Below are 24,557 nucleotides of genomic sequence, written 5' to 3'. Positions count from 1 at the left end.
CCCCCCCCCCCTTTTTAGGCTTTAGTTATTGTGTTCACTGTTTTATATGTACAGGGGACTGCTTTTAGATGTGTTGTTGAGTTTTGGGCTCCTCATTGTGGTATGTAAATGTGTATTTATTGTTGAACACTTTGTATAGCGTTGGTGTGTGATAGGTTAATTGGCTTTTTTTTTTTTTTTTAAATAAACCAAGTAGCTGAGTACCTGGCATTGCCCCGTTTTTCCTTCCTAATCCTTGTATTCTCTACACCATGATGCCTGCAGATTGGACTGCATTTCCCTTTAAACAACTCTTTTTAAACAACTTGTTTTCGAAAAAGTTCTCTTTGGTCTTTAATCGTCAGTTGTCATGGACCATATGATACTTTTGGAACTGTACAACTGTTGATCTGGGCACTGTATTATGCCATGAATCTGGGCACTGTATTACACCATTAATCTGGGCACCAGATGCCAATATTGATTTCAGTAATTTATGCCTCTTGATGGCAATAAATAACAATATTAGGGCACTGTATATAACACAATAAATAGATATATACACAGTTATCTGGGCAGTGGGTAAAGGTATTGATTTGGGCACTATATAGCACTATTAATCTGGGAACTGCAATACACTATATATCTGGGCACTATAGGACACTTATGATCTGCGTACTGTATGATTGATTAATCTGGGAACCAAATTGCTTGTTTGATCTTTAATCAGTTTTAAACACTATTGGTCTAGGAACAGTATGACTCAAAGAATCAGGGAAACATAGGACACTACTTATCTGGGAACTCTAGAACCCTATTGATCTGAATGTATAAACTGGCCACCAAGTCACACCAAGAATTTGGGCATTGAATGACACTATTCACCTGCAAAGTGTTGATTTACCCATGTCTAATGCACATTGCATAAATGGCTTATACAAGATGACCACGAGTTTTATAATCTTTTACAAACTGTATTTGTTTTTTCATCCCACACAAAGAGAGAAAAAAACGGAGCACTCACCGCTCCAATTGCGGGCAGACAAGCTTCAGGAATTCGCAGACCATATCGATCCAAGCAGGGAGGCGGAAGATGGATCCGGGGGGAGTTCAGACGTCGGGCCACGGACCGTATCACGCCCCTAGGCGCTTCGTCAGGCCGCTCTTAGCGGCCTGACGAAGCGCCAAGGGGCGTGATACGGTCCGTGGCTTGACGCCTGAACCCCCCCCCGGATCCATCTGTCTCCTCCCTGCTTGGACCGATGTGGTCTGCGGATTCCTGAAGCTGGTCTGCCCGCAATTGGAACGGTGAGTGCTCCGCTTATTTTTCTCTTTTTGTGGGATGTCACATTAATTGCTGTGAATTCTTAGGCGTGTAGCGCCACCTCGCCATTGCCAGATTGACACACCTGGGTCCGGTATCCTGAGCTGATTTTGGATGTGTGGATGTGTAGCACAGTGGTGTTGGCCGCCTTTCAGTCTTTGAGATAATATTTTGTATTTGTTTTTTGCTTAGCTTGCACCCCCTTACTTGTTTTGCTTTAAAACAATGTGTGATAAAGGGAAAACCAAAAAAGGGGCAGAGTTTTCACCTCTGAAGATTTAAAATGCTCACCACAATAACAGTCGTCTTATCAAGGTAAAAAAAATACATCAACTTGCAGAAGGTAAGTGTCACAAATTTCACTTCCTTAAATTCATATCTTCACTTCCCAAAATGCCAAATAGAGAAGAGAGCAGCGTCTTACTTTACTGCTTTCTTAGAAATCACAGTGAGAGACACGACATGTAAGTAATAAGATCATGTTGTTTTATAGCTTTAATTTTTAATGACATTTAAACTTTAAATCAATGATATTTAGCAAATTGCATCCCCCTCCTCCCCCTCTCCCATCCTCCTGTCTGTCTTCTAGTTACTGTTAAATATGAAAGTTTTTCCCTGCTGCCAATTTCCAACATTTACGGGGTCTTCCAACCAAGAGCAGAAAAACGTTTCTTGCTGTGCACCAGTCTGTTACTGCTTGGTTTGTATCTGGCTGGTTATCAAAAAATAGGGTAAACACATGCATTTTTTTTACTTAAATTTTTAATTAAATTTAAACTTCAATTAAATCAATTATATTTAGCAACTGCATCCCCCTCCTGAGCCAGAGATTCAGTGTTCATGTCTCTTAACATTTTTCCATAGAGATACATGGAGGGGCGTGTTTCGTGCGATGGTCGACAATAATCCATCCACAGAGGGGAGGTCGCTCTGTGCCTGGGGGGAGCCAGGGTGTCGGGCAGGAGATCTTCAGGATAGGGGATATGTGTGTGATCGGGGATGGGCAGGTATGATGGCTGGGACCCCCCCCCCCCCCCCCCCGCGATCAGACACTTATCCCCTATCCTGTGGATATGGGATTAGTACTTATGTACTGGAGTTCCCCTTTAAAGGAGACATGCGGGCCAAAACTTTTAAAGGGGAACTTTCATGGAAACAAGTGGAAAACAAATGTTTTCAAATCAACTGGTGCCAGAAAGTTTTGTAAAGATTAGTAAAATTTGAATCATTCCAGTAATTACCAGCTGCTGTATACTACAGAGAAATTTGTGAAGTTCTTTCCAGTCTGACCACAGTGCTCTCTGCTGACACCTCGGTTCGTGTCAGGAACTGTCCAGAGCAGGAGCAAATCCCAATAGAAAACCTCTCCTGCTCCGGGCAGTTCCTGACCTGGACAGAGGTGTCAGCAGAGAGCACTGTGGTCAGACTGGAAAGAACTACACAAGTTCCTGAGTAGTATATCTGTAGCATACAGCAACTAATAAGTACCAGAAGGGTTAAGATTTTAGATAGAAGTAATTTACAAATATGGATAACTTTCTGGCACCAGTTGGTTTGAACACATTTTTTTCCACTCAAGTACCCCTTTAAGTTCCTCTGTGCCCGTGCTGCAAAAACAAAAACAAAAAAAACTTTAACTCACCTTCCTACATTTCCCCATTGCGCCGATATCGGCGTCCCGATCCTTTGGCGCTGCTCGGCTCCGTGCTTCTTAGGCTCGGATTGTCACACTGCGATCAGTGTATCGTCGGCCGCAGCGATGTTCTGCCTCGGTCAGTGATAGGCTGAGCGCACTGTCATGTAAGGAGCGCGGTGTCGTGGTGTGCAGTGTGACGTTCTGAGCCTAAAAAGCAGGGAGCTGAGGAGCCCCAGAAGACCAGGACGCCGATATCAGCGCAACGGGGGAACGTAGGAAGGTGAGTTACAGTTTGTTTTTTTAGTTTTTGCAGCACGGGCACAGGGGGACATAAAAGTTTTGGGCGCCATTTCTCCTTTAATCACATTATTTAAAGAATAACCCAGCTGCAGGGTGTTTAGTAATAAAATGAATAATCTGTTGTTGTAATGATCACACCTGGCCAGGCTGCTCATGTTGCTCTCTGGTCATTTAAGAGTTACAGGCCTGGACCAACGGGCAGCTAGGAGGGGTTAATTCTAACCTGCTCAGCCTTCCAGCCCTGGCTGCTAATTTGACTTTCTGTTTCCCATTTCACTCTAGCTTCTGTCTGTGCACACATGTAACTTTGTTCCAGCCCCCTCATGGCGTCACGCCCCGCCCCTTCAATGCAATTCTATTGGAGGGAGCTTGCATTGTGGGGGCATGGTCATGATGTCACGAGCGAGGCGTGACCTGCCGTCACGAACCTCCGCCCCGCAGCGCCAGTCATCTGGCACAGGCAAAGTTTGCTCCGCGTGCCGGATGTCTGGGGTGCCGCAGCCAAGATTGTGGGGGGTCCCCAGCGGCAGGACCCCCGCTATCAGACATATTATCCCCTATCCTTTGGATAGGCGCGGAGTACCCCTTTAATACCTAGTGATTAGTGTAGAGAATGTACAGAACTGGTATGATTCCCCTGGCGGCTCTGATAATAGATGCTGTATGTACTGTATATAACAAAGCTTATAGTAATTGTAACCATTGTAATATGTGAGGTTTTCTCCTGTATTGTGACACATTTGTTCCTCAGATCTGGCAGGAGATGAGTCCATGAATAGATGTGGATGTCACCAACAAGCTGTAGAGAATGTCTGGAATAAATCAGATGTTTCTTCTCATCGTCTTTCAAGGTAACAGAAACTCTGCAAATGTAACCAGATAGAAAGAAACATTGTGACCCCCGACCTCATGTCCTGTCATTGTCTAGTGATGAGCTGCATAGGCCATATTCAAATTCGCAATATTCCGCAAATATATGTACGAATATTTGTCCTAAATTCCCGAAATTCGCATGTTCGCTATGTTAATTTTTTTTTCCCATGCAAAAATTTGTTAGGAAATTCGCATTCGATCAGTGTCCTCTGACTGGAAGTGCCGATATTCGCGAATATTTGCATATATTCGCCTAAAAAAATATTCGGCATTATGAATATACATCACTTTATTCTAAATATTCGCAAAATCGGGAAGTGCTGATATTCGCATAAAAAATTAGCATTTTGAATATTTACGCTCAACACTATCATTGTCTCCAGGCTTCTATCTGGGTTCTGAAGGTCAGCGGTGGACGTTCCCTGATGAAGTCACTGCTCTGATTGGCTCCTGTGTGGAGATTCCTTGTACATATGATCCGGGGACCTCAGGACCGTCCAGCACTGTATGGTACTTATTTAATGCCATACGTTATCCAGAGATCCTAAACACCAAGTATCCATCTTTAGTACTGGAGGAATACAGCGGTAGAACCTCACTGGTCCCAGGACAGGACTGTACCCTGAGGATAGACCCTGTGAGGAGAGAAGACGGAAACAGACATTATTATCCAGGAATTGCAGAAGATAAAAACACAAATGCATATGAAAAAGACGGTGGGATTGTTTATCTCTCTGTGAAGGGTAAAGGTTTTATTAATACTAATAAGTGATTTCTTTGTAAGAAACAGAAAACCCACAAGCCGTATGTGGTTGGATGAAGTCCCTATGAGTACAACTACTGCTACTTCTGGCAGCTCCCACAGAGAAGATCTGGAGATTGGGGAGGGTCCCAGCAGTCAGACCCCTACAATCTGAAACATCCCTTATCCTGTGTAAAGGGGATAAGTACCGTATTTTTTGCTGTATAAGACGCACTTTTTCTTCCCCAAAACTGGGGGGGGGGAAAGTCGGTGCGTCTTATACGGTGAATACACCCCTATCGCGGCGGTCCCTGCGGCCATCAACGGCCGGGACCCGCAGCTAATACAGGACATCACCGATCGCGGTGATGCCCTGTATTAACCCTTCAGACGCAGCGATCAAAGCTGACTGCCGCGTCTGAAGCGAAAGTGACACTAACCCGACTGTTCAGTCGGGCTGTTCGGGACCGCCGCGATTTCACCGCGGCGGTCCCGAAAAACACGACTGAACAGCCGGGTTAGTGCTTACAGGACACCGGGAGGGACCTTACCTGCCTCCTCGGTGTCTTCTCCGTTCAGGGATCCTCTGTATGGCCGGCGCTCTCCTTCCTCGTCATCACGTACGTGTGTCGGCGTGCGTAACGACGTGATGGCGGCGACGGAGAGCGAGGATACCCGGCCGGCAGCAGAGACGTTCCGGAGCGACGGGGACACGGCGACAGCGATGGAGCGACATCCAGGGCAGCGGGGACGGGTCCGGAGCGGCGGCGACACGTGAGTATTACCTCCTATACAGTGGTCTTCAATCTGCCGACCTCCAGATGTTGCAAAACTACAACTCCCAGCATGCCCGGACAGCCGTTGGCTGTCCGGGCATGCTGGGAGTTGTAGTTTTGCAACATCTGGAGGTACGCAGGTTGAAGACCACTATTTTGTTCAAAATCTTTAATTTTTTTTTGATTTTGCACCTATAAATTGGGTGCGTCTTATACGCCGGTGCGTCCTATAGGGCGAAAAATACGGTATATTTAACTCAGAATATCCCTTTAAACTGAAAGTAAGTTTTTTTTTTTTAATTTGATGTAATATTTTATGATACATTTTTTAGGTTCTCCAGGAAATATTGATATATCGGGAAAAGAAAGTGGAGAGGGGATTATTGTAGAATGTTCTGTACATCACACATGCGGCTCCCGTCCTCCTACTATACAATGGAACAAACCCGGGGAGGTTACAAATCGGTCAAAGGAGATTTATAGAGGACAATGGAGAGAAGAATCATCTCTTACATTTATCCCTTCAGATGTGGATGATGGGAGTGATGTTCGGTGCACGTTGACATATCCTGGAGGAATACGAACAAAATCAAGAAAGCTGAGCATCTCCTGTAAGTATTATAGTTTACTACAATAACATTTAAAGGGGACCTCTCATCAAATAAACTTTTGATATATTTTAGATGAATGAATGTTGAATAACTTTCCAATAGCATGTTAATGAAAAATATGCTTCTTTCTATTGTATTTTTCCCGATCAGTCCTGTCACCAAGCATTTCTGACTCGTGCTGGAGTCCTAAACACTCAGAGCTGCCAGCCTGCTTTGTTCACAGCCAAACAGGCTGTGAACAAAGCAGGCTGGCAGCTCTGAGTGTTCTCCTTTGTGAACAAAGCAGACTGGCAGCTCGTAGTGTTTAGGACTCCAGCATGAGTCTGAAATGCTCGCTGCCAGGACTGGTAGGGAGACCCCTAGTGGTCATTTCTTCAAAGGGGAAAATTAAATAGAAAGAAGCATTTTTTTTAATAACATGCAATTGTAAAATTATTCTGCATACATTAATCTATAATATATCAAAAGTTTTTTTTTTTGATGAGGGGTACCCTTTAACCCCTTAAGGACGCAGGACGTAAATGTACGTCCTGGTGAGGTGGTACTTAACGCACCAGGACGTACATTTACGTCCTAAGCATAACCGCGGGCATCGGAGCGATGCCCGTGTCATGCGCGGCTGATCCCGGCTGCTGATCGCAGCCAGGGACCCGCCGGCAATGGCCGACGCCCGCGATCTCGCGGGCGTCCGCCATTAACCCCTCAGGTGCCGGGATCAATACAGATCCCGGCATCTGCGGGAGTTCGCGATTAAAATGAACGATCGGATCGCCCGCAGCGCTGCTGCGGGGATCCGATCATTCATAACGCCGCACGGAGGTCCCCTCACCTTCCTCCGTGCGGCTCCCGGCGTCTCCTGCTCTGGTCTGTGATCGAGCAGACCAGAGCAGGAGATGACCGATAACACTGATCTGTTCTATGTCCTATACATAGAACAGATCAGTATTAGCAATCATGGTATTGCTATGAATAGTCCCCTATGGGGACTATTCAAGTGTAAAAAAAAATGTAAAAAAATGTAAAAGTAAAAGTAAAAAAAAAGTGAAAAATCCCCTCCCCCAATAAAAAAGTAAAACGTCCGTTTTTTCCTATTTTACCCCCAAAAAGCGTAAAAAACATTTTTTATAGACATATTTGGTATCGCCGCGTGCGTAAATGTCCGAACTATTAAAATAAAATGTTAATGATCCCGTACGGTGAACGGCGTGAACGAAAAAAAATTTAAAAAGTCCAAAATTCCTACTTTTTTAATACATTTTATTAAAAAAAAAATTATAAAAAATGTATTAAAAGTTTTTTATATACAAATGTGGTATCAAAAAAAAGTACAGATCATGGCGCATAAAATGAGCCCCCATACCGCCGCTTATACTGAAAAATAAAAAAGTTATAGGTCATCAAAATAAACGGATTATAAACGTACTAATTTGGTTAAAAAGTTTGTGATTTTTTTTAAGCGCAACAATAATATAAAAGTATATAATAATGGGTATCATTTTAATCGTATTGACCCTCAGAATAAAGAACACATGTCATTTTTACCAGAAATTGTACGGCGTGAAAACAAAACCTTCCAAAATTAGCAAAATTGCGTTTTTCGTTTTAATTTCCCCACAAAAATAGTGTTTTTTGGTTGCGCCATACATTTTATGATATAATGAGTGATGTCATTACAAAGGACAACTGGTCGCGCAAAAAACAAGCCCTCATACTAGTCTGTGGATGAAAATATAAAAGAGTTATGATTTTTAGAAGGCGAGGAGGAAAAAATGAAAACGTAAAAATTAAATTGTCTGAGTCCTTAAGGCCAAAATGGGCTGAGTCCTTAAGGGGTTAACCGCTTAAGGACAGTGTCATAACTTTGTTTCCCTCATTGAAGCCATATGAGATTTTGGGTAAGTTGCATTATTGTTTTTATTTTTTTGGGGGAGGGAACAATAAAAAAGAACAATTTTGCCATTGTTTTTTGGAGGGGGTACTTTTATTTATTTTTTGCTCCACAGAATTGTGTATTACAACTAGAAAGCGTCGCCAGCTGTTAAAGGGGTTCTCCACTGCCCTGCCTTCCGGAGCTCCGCTCGCAGCGTCCGTAAGTTCATTACTCCGAACGCTGTGTGCGGGCTTCCGTGTTCCGTGCCCCACCCCCATAGTTCCCAAAACTCCACCCTCTCACTGAATAACCACTTTAATAAGCAAATCACTAATATTGTTTTCCTACAGTTTTTTTTTATTGATAGAATTCTTATGTGTCGCTGCATCTTTTACATTTCATTCCACAGATTCTCCTAAAACTGTGACCGTCACCGTCATTGGGAGGGATGGAGTAATGGAAGGAAGTGATGTGACTTTACAGTGTAAGAGCGTATCTAATCCTGATGTATCTGAGTATGAATGGTACAAAGGGAAAAAGAAAACCAGATTAGAGTATACAGGACGGGAGATCATAGTGGGGAAAGTGACCGGGAACATGGAGCCCTATTCCTGTGCTGCTATAAATACAGTGGGGAGAGGAGAATCAGCCCTGATGGAGATACCTGTACTATGTAAGTATATAGATATACCTGTATTATGTAAGTATATAGAGATACCTGTATTATGTAAGTATATAGAGATACCTGTATTATGTAAGTATATAGAGATACTTGTACTATGTAAGTATATAGAGATACCTGTATTATGTAAGTATATAGAGATACCTGTACTATGTAAGTATATAGAGATACCTGTACTATGTAAGTATATAGAGATACCTGTACTATGTAAGTATATAGAGATACCTGTATTATGTGAGTATATAGAGATACCTGTACTATGTAAGTATATAGAGATACCTGTATTATGTAAGTATATAGAGATACCTGTATTATGTAAGTATATAGAGATACCTGTATTATGTAAGTATATAGAGATACCTGTACTATGTAAGTATATAGAGATACCTGTACTATGTAAGTATATAGAGATACCTGTACTATGTAAGTATATAGAGATACCTGTACTATGTAAGTATATAGAGATACCTGTACTATGTAAGTATATAGAGATACCTGTATTATGTAAGTATATAGAGATACCTGTATTATGTAAGTATATAGAGATATCTGTACTATGTAAGTATATAGAGATACCTGTATTATGTAAGTATATAGAGATACCTGTATTATGTAAGTATATAGAGATACCTGTACTATGTAAGTATATAGAGATACCTGTATTATGTAAGTATATAGAGATACCTGTACTATGTAAGTATATAGAGATACCTGTATTATGTAAGTATATAGAGATACCTGTACTATGTAAGTATATAGAGATTCCTGTATTATGTAAGTATATAGAGATACCTGTATTATGTAAGGATATAGAGATACCTGTATTATGTAAGTATATATAGATACCTGTACTATGTAAGTATATAGAGATACCTGTATTATGTAAGTATATAGAGATACCTGTACTATGTAAGTATATAGAGATACCTGTATTATGTAAGTATATAGAGATACCTGTACTATGTAAGTATATAGAGATACATGTATTATGTAAGTATATAGAGATACCTGTATTATGTAAGTATATAGAGATACCTGTATTATGTAAGTATATAGAGATACCTGTACTATGTAAGTATATAGAGATACCTGTATTATGTAAGTATAGAGAGATACCTGTATTATGTAAGTATATAGAGATACCTGTACTATGTAAGTATATAGAGATACTTGTATTATGTAAGTATATAGAGATACCTGTATTATGTAAGTATATAGAGATACCTGTATTATGTAAGTATATAGAGATACCTGTATTATGTAAGTATATAGAGATACCTGTATTATGTAAGTATATAGAGATACCTGTACTATGTAAGTATATAGAGATACCTGTATTATGTAAGTATATAGAGATACCTGTATTATGTAAGTATATAGAGATACCTGTATTATGTAAGTATATAGAGATACCTGTACTATGTAAGTATATAGAGATACCTGTATTATGTAAGTATATAGAGATACCTGTACTATGTAAGTATATAGAGATACCTGTATTATGTAAATATATAGAGATACCTGTATTATGTAAGTATATAGAGATACCTGTACTATGTAAGTATATAGATATACCTGTACTATGTAAGTATATAGAGATACCTGTATTATGTAAGTATATAGAGATACCTGTATTATGTAAGTATATAGAGATACCTGTATTATGTAAGTATACAGAGATACCTGTATTATGTAAGTATATAGATATACCTGTATTATGTAAGTATATAGATATACCTGTATTATGTAAGTATATAGAGATACCTGTATTATGTAAGTATATAGAGATACCGGCGTATTAGACGCACCCAATTTATAGGTGCAGAATCTAAAAAAATAAAGATTCTGAACCCAACAGTGGTCTTCAACCTGCGGACCTCCAGATGTTGCAAAACTACAACTCCCAGCATGCCCGGACAGCCAACGGCTGTCCGGGCATGCTGGGAGTTGTAGTTTTGCAACATCTGGAGGTCCGCAGGTTGAAGACCACTGTTGGGTTCAGAATCTTTATTTTTTTAGATTCTGCACCTATAAATTGGGTGCGTCTTATACGCCGGTGCGTCCTATAGGGCGAAAAATACGGTAAAAGGAAATGTATTGCTCCACCTTGATCGGAGTCACCTGTGGTAAATTGAGAATTTTGGAAGGCACAGCCCTGTCTATATAAGGTCTCACAGCTGACAATGTATATCCGAGCAAAAATTAAGTAATGAAGAGGAAATAACTGCCTGTAGAGCTCAGGATTGTGTGAAGGAAGTGACCGAGATGTAATGTAACAATTAGAGATGAGTGAACTTACAGTAAATTCGATTCGTCACAAACTTCTTGGCTCGGCAGTTGATGCCTTATCCTGCATAAATTAGTTCAGCTTTCCGGTGCTCCGGTGGGCTGGAAAAGGTGGATACAGTCCTAGGAGACTCTTTCCTAGGACTGTATCCACCTTTTCCAGCCCACCGGAGCACCTGAAGGCTGAACTAATTTATGCAGGATACGTCATCAACTGCCGAGCCGAGAAGTTCGTGACGAATCGAATTTACTGTAAGTTTGCTCATCTCTAGTAACAGTGTAACAGCGTCTCCAATCCTGATGTATCTGAGTATGAATGGTACAAAGGGGAAGAGTAAACCAGATTAGAGTATACAGGACGGGAGATCACAGTGAGGAAAGTGACCGGGAACATGAGGGGAGATTTCTCAAAACCTGTTTAGAGGAAGAGTGGTGCAGTTACCCATAGCAACCAATCAGATGGCTTCTTTCATTTTGCAGAGGCCATGTTAAAAATGAAAGAAGCGAGCTGATTGGTTGCTATGGGCAACTGGGCTACTTTTCCTCTGGACGGGTTTTTATGAATCTCCCCCATGGAGCCCTATTCCTGTGCTGCTATAAATCCTGTGGGGAGAGGAGAATCAGCCCTGATGAAGATACGAGTACTATGTATGTATATAACCAACATTAAACAAACAGAACACTGTAATAATTTGTATTAGTAAAGATGCCTGTATATAAGAAGGACATGGCTGAAGTGGAAAAGGTGCAGAGGAGGCGACAAAGATAATAATGATATATATGGGAGGATTACAGGACCAAGACAGGTGATCACTTGGGGGTTATTCAGTTTGGAGAAAAGACGTCTTATCTTATCTCTACATCTAGAGGAAAGAAGGTTTCACCATCATCACAGACAGAGATTCTTTACTGTAAGAGCAGTGAGACCATGGAACTCTCTACACGTAATGTTGTAATGGAGTATTCTTTACTGTAAGAGCAGTGAGACCATGGAACTCTCTACACGTAATGTTGTAATGGAGGATTCTTTACTGTAAGAGCAGTGAGACTATGGAACACTCTGCCACATGATGTTGTGATGGAGGATTCTTTACTGTAAGAGCAGTGAGACTATGGAACTCTCTGCCACTTGATGTTGTGATGTCTCAATAAACAAGTTAAAGGGGTGGCCTGGATGTTTTTCTGGGAAAATATAATATTACAGGTGATAAATACTAGATTTATGGGGATAAAACATTGATTCAGTGATTTATTTTAATTTTTGATATGTGAAGTCGGGAAGGAATCTTCCCTCAGTCTGGAGCAATTGATATTTTCTTTATAGGTTTTTCCCCTGGTTCTTCCTCTGGATCAAATAGGGATATAGGTTTAACTCTTTTCAACCTTAAAAACTATTTAACTTGGTAACATTACCACTAATACCATATAGCAATATATAGAGAGGGGTTCCATAGAGGGGTGCTATAGAGGGGTGCTCTAGAATGACTGCTGGGACCCCTCGCAATCTCCTGTACGGGGCCCCGGCTCTGTGCAGCTAATTCTTGTGTCGTTGACCACACTAAGAGGTCGACAGACATGCCCCCTCTATTCGGCTTCATGAGAGAGGTAGGGATGCACAAACGCTACATCTCTGCCCATAGAGATACATGGAGGGGGCGTGTCGGCCGCTGCATCACACTGCCATCAACACACCTCCTGTATGGGAGGAGCCAGAACCCCGTACAGGAGATCGAGAGTGTCCCAGTGTTCTGACCCCCCGCGATCAGACACTAAAGCTGCAGTACTCCTTTAAAGGGGTACTCCACTGCCCCAGCGTTCATTTAGTTCCGAACGCTGGGTGAGAGCTGCGGGGGTCGTGAAGTCATGGTCACCCCCCCCCCCCTCAATGCAATTAAAGCTATCATGTAGAGAGGATTGGTCTGGGCAAAACTCTAGTAAAGTGCGGCTGTTTTTGTTGCAAGTTTACATTTTATAGATTTTTTATGACGTTTACTTTTATTATAGATTTTTCATGTAGTTTACAATTATTATGGATTTTTCATATAGTTTACATTTATTATAGATTTTTCATGTAGTTTACATTTATTATAGATTTTTCATATAGTTTACAATTATTATAGATTTTTCATATAGTTTACAATTATTATGGATTTTTCATATAGTGTACATTTATTATAGATTTTTCATGTAGTTTACATTTATTATAGATTTTTCATATAGTTTACATTTATTATAGATTTTTTTACATAGTTTACATTTATTATACATTTTTCATGTAGTTTACAGTTATTATAGATTTTTCATGCTTTCATGCAGTTTACATTTATTATAGATTTTTTATATAGTTTATATTTATTATAGATTTTAATGTAGTTTACATTTATTATAGATTTTTCATATAGTTTACATTTATTATAGATTTTTTACATAGTTTACATCTATTATAATTTTTTTTATATAGTTTACATTTATTATAGATTTTTCATGTAGTTTACATTTATAGATTTTTCATGTAGTTTACATTTATTATAGATTTTTCATGTAGTTTACATTTATCATATATTTTTTATGTAGTTTACATTTATTATAGATTTTTCATGTAGTTTACATATATTATAGCTTTTTCATATAGTTTACATTTATTATAGATTTTTAATGTAGTTTACATTTATTATAGATTTTTCATGTAGTTTACATTTATTATAGATTTTTCATGTAGTTTACATTTATTATAGATTTTTCATATAGTTTACATTTATTATAGATTTTTTACATAGTTTACATTTATAATAGATTTTTTTATATAGTTTACATTTATTATAGATTTTTCATGCAGTTTACATTTATTATAGATTTTTAATGTAGTTTACATTTATTATAGATTTTTCATGTAGTTTACATTTATTATAGATTTTTCATGTAGTTTACATTTATTATAGATTTTTCATATAGTTTACATTTATTATAGATTTTTTACATAGTTTACATTTATAATAGATTTTTTTATATAGTTTACATTTATTATAGATTTTTCATGCAGTTTACATTTATTATAGATTTTTTATATAGTTTACATTTATTATAGATTTTTCATATAGTTTACATTTATTATAGATTTTTCATATAGTTTACATTTATTATAGATTTTTTATATAGTTTACATTTATTATAGATTTTTCATGTAGTTTACATTTATTATAGATTTTTCATGTAGTTTACATATATTATAGATTTTTCATGTAGTTTACATATATTATAGATTTTTCATATAGTTTACATTTATTATAGATTTTTCATGTAGTTTACATTTATTATAGATTTTTTATATAGTTTATATTTATTATAGATTTTTCATATAGTTTATATTTATTATAGATTTTTTATATAGTTTATATTTATTATAGATTTTTTATATAGTTTACATTTATTATAGATTTTTCATGTAGTTTACATTTATTATAGATTTTTCATGTAGTTTACATTTATTATAGATTTTTATATAGTTTTCTTCCTTTTGTAGACGCAGCAGCTGGAGTTCACATCACAGTAAAGGATGAAAGTAAATTCACAGAACTGACATGTGATTTCCTAAGCAGCCGACCGGATGTATCTCACTACACCTGGATGAAGGATGGATCTATATTGCACAACGAGACGGGGAAGACTATGACCCTACACAGTAACGATACCTACGGGCGGTATTCATGTATCGCCCACAACAGGGCTGGAGATTCCTCCTCGGAAGAGATCTGTATAAAATGTTAGTGATGATAGGAGTAAGATCCTGTCCACACTGTAGAATGTTCCATTGTTAAAGGGGTACTCTGCTGCTCAGCATTTGGAACAAACTGTTTTGACCGCTGAAGCTGGCGCCGGGAACTTGTGAAGTCATAGCCCCGCCCCCTCATGACATCACGCCCCCCTCAATGCAAGTCTATGGGAGGGGGCGTGACATCATGAGGGGGCAGGGCTATGACATCACGAGCTCCTGGCGCCGACTCCAGCATTAGGAACAGTTTGTTCCAATCGCTGAGCAGCGGAGTACCTCTTTAATAGGCACTCCACTGGAAAACATTTTTTTATCAACTTGTGCCAGAAAGTTTAACAGATTTGTAAATTACTTTTATTTAAAAATCTTAATCCTTCCAGTACTTATCAGTTGCTGTATACTCCACAGAAAGTTCAGTTTTTTTCTTTTATTTCCTTTCAGTCTGACCACAGTGCTCTCTGCTGACACATCTGTCCATTTTAGGAACTGTCCAGAGCAGGAGAGGTTTGCTGTTGGGATTTGCTCCTACTCTGGACAGTTCCTAAAATGGACAGAGATGTCAGCAGAGAGCACTGTGGTCAGACAGAAAATAAATTCAAAAAAGAACTTCCTGTGGAGCATACAGCAGCTGATAAGTACTGGAAGGATTTAGATTTTTTAATAGAAGTCATTTACACATCTGTTTTACTTTCTGGCACCAGTTGTTTAAAAAAAAAAAAATTTAATATATAAAATATTCCAGGTTGAGATATGATCTGCAGCAAATGCTGCCAAAATCCCTCAGGGCTAGGTCCACGTGAACATGCCCCTTCACCATTGAAGGCAATAAATTCCACTGAAATAAGTAACATGTTCATTCCTTCAGTGGGTCCGGAATATTTAATTTCTGCAGCGGATTTTTTTATGCTGAAAGTCTGCAGTTTGAATGGTGCTGCAGAATCCCATAGAAAACAATAAGGGAATTCTTGCAAGCAGAATTCTGTTTGGAATTTTCCAGCCTGAAATTCAGCGGTGTCTTTTCTGAAATTAGAGGTAAAAGAAGAAAGAAATGCAAAAATAAGCTAAAAATGTGTACAGATAAAATAAGTCCTTACATATGAAGGTCAGGTTAGCTAAATAAACCTGATCTATAGGATTAAAGGGGTTATCCAGGAATAGAAAAACAGAGCTAATTTCTTTCAAAAACAGCTCCACGTCTGTCTCCAGGTTGGGTATGGTATTACCACTTGGCTCCATTCACTTCAATGGAACTGAGCTGCAGAACCACACCCAACCTGGAGACAGACGGGGAGTGGTTTTTGAAAGAAAGTAGCTGTGTTTTTCTATTCCTGGATAACCCCATTAAGGCTATCTAGGTGATCAGTGGGGGTGAGACCTCCGCCGATCAACTACAGATGTGTCCACTCTCATCTCCAAACTAAACATGTATAGTTAAAGGGGTACTCCGCCCCTAGACATCTTATCCCCAATCCAAAGGATAGGGGATAAGATGTCAGATCGCCGGGGTCCCACTGCTGGGGACCCCCGGGATCGCCACTGTGGCACCGCGCTATAATTACTGCACAGAGCGAGTTCGCTCTGTGCGTAATGGCGGGCGATACAGAGGACGGAGCAGCGTGACGTCATGGCTCCGCCCCTCGTGACATCACGGTCCACCCCCTTAATGCAAGTCTATGGCAGGGGGGGGTGACGACCGCCATGCCCACTCACATAGACTTGTATTGAGGGGGTGGGACGTGACGTAACGATGCTCCGGCCCCTGTATTGCCCATCATTACGAGCAGAGCGAATTGGATAGGGGATAAGATGTCTAGGGGCGGAGTACCCCTTTAATTTTGTGATGACATTACCAGCAACTTGAGTTTATGACCTTCTCTCACTAAGTGTAAACCCTGTAGCGTTCCCTAAACCTCAGCTTTAGCTCCAGTTACAGAGTTTCAGAAACTCTTTGGGAGTTTATGACAAGCCAGAAGTCTCCCAGAAGGGAAGAGGACTCATCTGCAGATAACATTGTTTCGGGGTCTTGCCCCTCATCAGTACAAAGTTGGGTGTTCTGGCTTGGCTGGTGAGAGAAGTTCTCTCCTTACAGAGACACCATTTCTGGTGTGTGGAGTTTCAAAGGCCATTAGCACTCCACTGGGCATTCTGGGAAAAGGAATATGCTAAGCAGCTTCACATCACCTTCATAAGTTTAAAGGGGTACTCCGGTGGAAAACAATTTCCTTTAAATCAACTGGTGCCAGAAAGTTATACAGATTTGTAAATTACTTCTGTTAAAAAATCTTAATCCTTTCAGTACTTATCAGCTGCTTTTTACTACAGAGAATTGTATTTACTTTTTGGAATTTCTTTTCTGTCTGACTACAGTGCTCTCTGCTGACACCTCTGTCCATGTCAGGAACTGTCCAGAGCAGCATAGGTTTGCTACGGGGATTTGCTCCAACTCTGGACAGTTCCCAAATCTGTATAACTTTCTGGCACCAGTTGATTCAAAGTAAATTGCTTTCCACCGGAGTACCCCTTTAAAGTTGTGAAGATGATGTGATGAGCTGCTTTGCATATTCCTTTTCCCAGAATGCTCAGTGAAATGCTAATGGCCTTTGAAACTTCCAACACCAGAAATGGTGTCTCTGTAAGTAGTGTACTTACTATATATATATATATATATATATATATATATATATCTGTGTGTGTGTCATTTTTCTTACTTATTTTTGGCCTAGTAATGGAGCCAGCTTATAGACAGAGTCCATTACTAAGCCAGGGCTTAGCATTAGCCTTCAAAATGGCTAGCACTAACCTTCTCATTATTGTCCCTGCTGTCATCAGGGGTACAGAAGGAGTCAGAGACCCTGAGCCTTATAAATCAGGGTTCGATTCAGTAGTTGTGCTTGCTTCATAGGCTGCGGACGCCTGGTGCTATCAGCACCCGTGACAACACTGCCTACGCCAGACATCAGCGATCACACTGATGCCCACCATTAACCCTTTAGATGTCATGATCTATTCTGATCACAGCATCTAAAACAGTTGCACGGCTTTATTGACACTCATCTGACCCCTCGCAGTGTAACGGTGGGGGTCCAATGAGTGAAAATGGCGTCCGGAGGTCTCCTCACCTGCTCCATGCCACTCTTTGAGGATCATCTTGTATTGTCTGCTGTCAGTGCATAGCACTGAACAGTAATAGCAATTGAGGGATTTCTATACTAAATTGTTCCTCGAGGGGACTTTATTTTTATATATATATATATATATATATATATATATATATATATATATATATATATATATTTTTTTTTTTATATAATTAAGCACCTCTCCCAATAAAAAAATAAATTACCCTTTTTTGCCACATGTAGAATATCCAAACTATTAAAATATGGTGTTAACGATCTTGTGCGGTGATAGGTGTAAATGTAAGAACATACCAAAGTCCAAAATTGCTGATTTTTGTATTTACCCATTGAATTATCAGTTTTACCGTAAAGTGCACTCCGTAAAAACGAAACCCCCCAAAATTAGCAGAATTGCATTTTTCTTTTACATTTCCTGCCACAGATAACATATTTTTGGTTGTGCCATACATTTTATGGTAAAATGAAAGGTATCATTACAAAGTACAATTGATAGCGCAAAAAAAAAAAAAATTACAAAAAAATAAATAATCAAATGTTTCTATATCTGTAAGGGAGTTATATCCACAAAACAGGAGACCATTTCTAATGAAGGAATCTTTTGGAGGCTCTTTATGTAATACATTTTTCTGCTTTGTTTCAGGCCATAAAGTGAATTTACCTCTGATTTTGAGGACGGTTGCTGGAATTCTCTTTCTAGTTATTAATCTGACCATCTATATTTTATGTTTACGGTAAATTAAAAAAAAGACAATAAGAGACACAGAGATAAGATTTATCATAAGAATAGTCTATGTTTTAAAGGGGTACTCCCCTGGTAGAACTTTTTTTTTTTCTTAAATCAACTTGTGCCAGAAAGTAAAACAGATTTGTAAATTACTTCTATTAACACAGTGATCTCTGCTGACACCTCTGTCCATTTTAGGAACTGCCCAGAGCAGGAGTGGTTTCCTATGGGGATTTACTTGTACTCTGGCAGTTCCTGACATGGACAGAGGTGTCAGCAGAGAGCACTGTGGTCAGACAGACAGAACGGAAATTCAAAAAGAAAAGAACTTCCTCTGGAACATACAGCAGCTGATAAGTACTGGAAAGGTTAAGATTTTTAAATAAAAGTAATTTACAAATCTGTTTTATTCTCTGGCACCAGTTGATTGAGATATATATATATATATATATATATATATATATATATATGTATGTATGTATGTATATGTATATGTATGTATGTATATGTATATGTATGTATATGTATGTATATATATATATGTATATGTATGTATATATATATATGTATATGTATGTATATATATATATAATGTTTTCCAGTGGAGTACCCCCAAGTTTTTGACTATGTATTGTATTTTGTTATTTTATTGTTTTAATAGACAAACCTGCAATTCCCGTTGTCTGGGGTCCCCAAAACAAAGAACAGCTGCCGGGAATCTCTCCAGTGTAAGTGCTTCTCTATTAAGTCTTTTACACTGTATATTATTGTAGACTAAGGGTCTATTCACACAGCAGAATTCCGCCTAAAATGAAAGCCCAATACACTCCTATGGGGTTCTGCACTTCTGCTGACACTTCAGAAATCCCGCTCGCGGAATCCCATAGAAGTATATTGGGCTTTCATTTCAGAAGGAATTCCGCCATGTGAATAGACCCTAAGACTAGTCAATTACTAACATAACTTTGTTCAATTTCTGTGTTTGAGCTTCATCTTGAGCTGTAAATGCCCAAAATGGTCCAAAAGAAAAAAACAAAAACAAAACAGGCAGCTTTTTAGCCATCTACTGCAAAAATATGACCACTTTTACTGTGTGTGAACATGACCTAAATGTCTTCTAATTATGCGATAATGATAGAAATAAAGTATATGATCAAGCCCTTACATACCTAAGTCTTTAGTTGTCTCTTTTTTTTCATCAGAACACAATGGAGAAGGATAAAACATTAATAGAACAAAAACAGTATGAAAATATCCAGAGTGGTCGCAAAACTCAACCGGATTCAATGGGATCAATGTAAGTTTCTTCTTCAGGTTGTATCTGTAACTCCCATTAAAGTGTTGGGACATAAGATGATGTCACGTCACGCCCCCTGAATGCAAGTCTATGAGAGGGGGGCGTAGCAGCCGCCATATCCCCTCCCATAGACTTGTATTGAGGGGTCGTGCTATCAAATCATGAGGTGGCATTATGAGAGGACGTTACACGGGGATGGGGTCGTGACATCACTATACTCCGGCCCCATTGTCGGCACCCGGCAGCTTGTGAGCTGGCAGCGCGGCGTGCAGCCGAATGAATGCAAGATTGTGGGGGTCCCCAGTGGCGTTACCCCTGCGGTCAGACATCTGATGTCTTAACCTAGAGGACTAAACTACACCGCCCCCCCCCCCCCCCCCAAAAAAAAATTCCTTTAAAGGGGGCAGGTACTCACCCGTCCTCTCCCCTTACTCTTGGAAACAGGATTCAGTGACAGCCTGCTGCAAATCACAGGCTAAGCTGGAAGAATGTTTTCAAATCCACTGGTGCCTGAAAGTTATACAGATTTTCAAATTACTTTAAGCCTCCCAGTACTTATCAGCTGCTGTATGCTTCACAGGAAGTTGTATAGTACTTTACAGTCTGACCACAGTGCTCTCTGCTGACACCTCTGTCCATGTCAGGAACTGTCCAGAGCAGGAGAGGTTTTCTATGGGGATTTACTCCTACTCTGGACAGACTCTGATAGACAAATGTGGCAATAGATAGATAAATAGATAGATATGAGATAGATAGATAGATAGATAGATAGATAGACAGCAACAGAAGAATACAGCAGCACACTGCCAGCACAAAGATATAGATGAAACATGAATATGCAGTTAAAACATGGAGAGCTATACAGCTATGGTGTAATAGATGCAAATGTGAAACTATGAGATAGTGAGGCACTTAGCTCGCAAATTTGTCTCCGCCGGCGGTCAAATAGCTTGGACCGTCCCCCCGCGATAAGGTGGCCTCATTGGGACGGACCCTACACTGTGAATATGCCTCTGTGTGAACAGTTCAGTAAGCATGGCAGGGTCTGGAACATCCAAGACACCTTATATACACACCTGATAGAGGTGGGTGGGGGGCAAGGCCAACATGGAGGTAGCCCCTCCCCCGTATGTGCAATACAGACAAAGAATAAGTCAGACAGCACTTTAGTTGATACCAAACTATTATATGGACCTGGCCTACAGGTGCACGCTACTAGGCTAGATATACAGCAACAGAAGAATGCAGCAGCACACTGCCAGCACAAAGATATAGGTTCTATCTATCTATCTATCTATCTATCTATCTCATATCTATCTATCTAGCAACAGAAGAATGCAGCAGCACACTGCCAGCACAAGGATATAGGTGAAACATGAATATGCAGTTAAAACATGGAGACTATACAGCTATGGTGTAATAGATGCAAATGTGAAACTATGAGATAGTGAGGCACTTAGCTTGCAAATTTGTCTCCACCTCTATCAGGTGGACCCTGCCATGCTTATTGAACTGTTCACACAGAGGCATATTCACAGTGTAGGGTCCGTCCCAATGAGGCCACCTTATCGCGGTGGGATGGTCCAAGCTATTTGACCGCCGACGGAGACAAATTTGCGAGCTAAGTGCCTCACTATTTCATAGTTTCACATTTGCATATATTACACCATAGCTGTATAGCTCTCCATGTTTTAACTGCATGTTCATGTTTCACCTATATCCTTGTGCTGGCAGTGTGCTGCTGTATTCTTTGTCTAGATAGATAGATAGACAGATAGATCCGAGATAGATAGATAGATAGATATGACATAGATAGATAGATAGATAGAAGAGATAGATAGATGTGAGATAGATAGATAGATGGATACATAGATATTAGATAGATATTAGATAGATAGATATGAGATAGATAGATAGATATGAGATAGATATGACATAGATAGATATGAGATAGATAGATAGATATGAGATAGATAGATAGATAGATATGAGAAAGATAGATAGATAGATATGAGACAGATAGATAGATAGATATGAGATAGATAGATATGAGAAAGATATGAGATCGCTAGATAGATAGATAGATAGATAGATAGAAATGAGATAGATAAATAGATATGAGATAGATATGAGATAGATAGATATGAGATAGATAGATGGATAAATAGATATTAGATAGATAGATATGAGATAGATATGAGATAGATATGAGATAGATAGATAGATAGATAGATAGATATGAGATAGATATGAGATAGATAGATAGATTAGATAGATGAATATGGCCTTGACCCCTTTTGAGACTGATATATTGTACTAATATGTATTATTATTTTAGGTCTTCAGTGAAGGTGCATGTTAAAGAGAATTGTGCTATTTACAGCAATAGTTGAGTAAGTAGCCGTCCACGTTTTCTATTAAGTGTTTGTCTATTATCACTTTGTCTTCTGACCACGTCTGTCAGTCCGCGCCCCACAACCAAGCTTGTCTTCTGCTTTGTCTCTGTGGACCAGGATCCGTATGATCAGTGAGATCTGTACAGCAGAGAACAAACCACCAGGAGGATATCCACAGTGAACACAAGTGACTTGTTATCTAAGAACAACCCAAGTGAACCCGATGGGTCCTACTGCTCATCACAAATGATACAACTGATGGTTACACATCTAAGATACTTATTCTTCAGCCAGCACATCCTTTGTTCTTCATCTTGGTTATTTTATCCCAGACTACGGAAAAGGCTAGCAGTAACTGAGCCTATAGGCATCTTGTGGCCCCACGCAGCGCTCCATCTGATCCTCTCATACATCTCAGTAGACTGTTACTTTTTTCACAGGTCCCATAGCCAAAAAAATTTAAGTTGAATATTAAGAAATCTCCCATGTTTAAAGGGGTATTCCTGGAAAAAACTTTTAAATATATATATATATCAACTGGCTCCAGAAAGTTAAAAAGATTTGTAAATTACTTCTATTAAAATATCTTAATCCTTTCAGTACTTATGAGCTTCTGAAGTTAAGGTTGTTCTTTCTGTCTAAGTGCACTCTGATGACACCTGTCTCGGGAACCGCCCAGTTTAAAAGAGATTTGCTATGGGGATTTGCTTCTAAACTGGGCGGTTCCCGTGTCATCAGAGAGCACTTAGACAGAAAAGAACAACCTTAACTTCAGAAGCTCATAAGTACTGAAAGGATTAACATTTTTTAATAGAAGTAATGTAAAAATCTGTTTAACAGTTGATATATAAAAAAAAAAAAAAAAAAAAAAGTTTTTTCCTGGATAACCCCTTTAAAGCAACAAGATCATAAACATAATGTGGACTATGCAACCTTAAAGGGGTACTCTTCCCCTAGACATCTTAACCCCTATAAAGCATAGGGGATAAGATGTCTAATCGAGGGGGTCGAGCTGCTGGGGACCCCCCGCAATCTCCGTGCGGCACCCGACGTTCATTTCGAGCGTCAGGTTCGGCACTGGAGGCTCGTGACGTCATGGTCGCACCCTGCTCGTGAAGTCACTGCCACGCCCCCTCAATGCAAGTCTATGGGAGGGGGCGTGACTTCGTCACGCCCCCTCCCATAGACTTGCATTGAGGGGGCATGGCCGTGAAATCAAGAGTGGGGCGTGACAGTGACGTCACAAGCCTCCGCAACAGAGCAAAGTTCGCTCCGTGCACTGGATGTCTGGGGTGCCGCAGCCGAGATTGTCCCCGACACATCTGATAATTGCCTTTCTTGTTTCACCAATCTTATGTCTAACACTTCCTCAGTGTAGGGAACGTCGCCCAGTTTGGGGCCCGTTGCCTGGGGCAGATCGCCAAGTAGACAGGAACAGTGGTTTGCACATTTCCTGCCTACCACGACAACCAGCATCGACCTGAGACTTAAAGACCTGACAAGTGGGCGTGTTTAGGTCAAAAGGCATATTTGCCACCTAATGTATTTGCCACCTAATGTAATCTGCCGCACATACTGTATTTCTGGGGCAAAACATGCCAAAACAAACAAGGTGGAAACTGTTTGGGGGACTTTAATGGTTTTCAGATTGAAAAACAGATCACTTTCATGTTTAGGTCCTCAGGTAACTTTTAGCTATTTTTAATTTTTAAAATGGTTTCTTAACATAAATAAATGTTTTTTTTTAAATAAATGTGTTGATATTTTGTAATTGCATGCTATTTTTCTTAAATAAAATAATATGTTTTACAATAAATCATCATCTTATCTCCGATAGAGATGCATGGAGGGGAATGTCGGCCACCACTTTGTGCGGTGGTCGACACAGCTCTGTGCAAATGTGGTAGCATTAAAGGGGTACTCCACTGGAAAACTATTTTTTTTAAATCAACTGGTGCCGGAAAGTGGAGTACCCCTTTAAACACCCCTGTCTTGTGCTTAGCAAAAGGAATTATGCTGTAACAGAGCCCATTACCTCTCCTGCCATTGACAGCCTTTACCTTCGTTTGCTGTGGTGTCTCAAACAAGAAACCTGGACTGCCATGGGCTTGAACTGTATTGTCTTTAGAAACAAGTTCAAGTTAAGTTTGGG

General features: G+C 39.6%; 1 protein-coding gene across 1 annotated transcript; it reads left to right on the top strand.

The window, feature by feature from the left end:
• Positions 1 to 1,712: 1,712 nt before the first annotated feature.
• On the top strand, positions 1,713 to 22,946 carry LOC130294682 (B-cell receptor CD22-like). The gene is made up of 11 exons (XM_056544879.1): positions 1,713 to 1,767; positions 3,991 to 4,090; positions 4,496 to 4,855; positions 5,963 to 6,241; positions 8,521 to 8,784; positions 14,600 to 14,839; positions 18,629 to 18,719; positions 19,374 to 19,440; positions 19,915 to 20,009; positions 22,348 to 22,402; positions 22,523 to 22,946. Exons 2-10 carry the CDS (start codon positions 4,048 to 4,050, stop codon positions 22,400 to 22,402), a joined length of 1,494 nt encoding a protein of 497 aa, XP_056400854.1. The 5' UTR covers positions 1,713 to 1,767; positions 3,991 to 4,047; the 3' UTR covers positions 22,523 to 22,946.
• The last annotated feature ends 1,611 nt before the right edge of the window (positions 22,947 to 24,557 follow it).

Source organism: Hyla sarda, chromosome 10 (genome assembly GCF_029499605.1).
Source record: "Hyla sarda isolate aHylSar1 chromosome 10, aHylSar1.hap1, whole genome shotgun sequence".
NCBI classification, from domain to species: Eukaryota; Metazoa; Chordata; class Amphibia; order Anura; family Hylidae; genus Hyla; species Hyla sarda.
The sequence above is the reverse complement of the archived record's forward strand: the minus strand, read 5'-3'. Positions and strand labels throughout refer to the sequence as shown.

What these genes read in the sequence shown, in the direction of transcription:
- LOC130294682 (XM_056544879.1), top strand. Translation starts at nt 4,048, where the DNA reads ATGTCTGGAATAAATCAGATGTTTCTTCTCATCGTCTTTCAAG. An exon ending in CTGCCGGGAATCTCTCCAGT is followed by an intron (nt 19,441 to 19,914) that starts GTAAGTGCTTCT and finishes TTTTTTCATCAG; the next exon opens with AACACAATGGAGAAGGATAA. An exon ending in CCGGATTCAATGGGATCAAT is followed by an intron (nt 20,010 to 22,347) that starts GTAAGTTTCTTC and finishes TTATTATTTTAG; the next exon opens with GTCTTCAGTGAAGGTGCATG.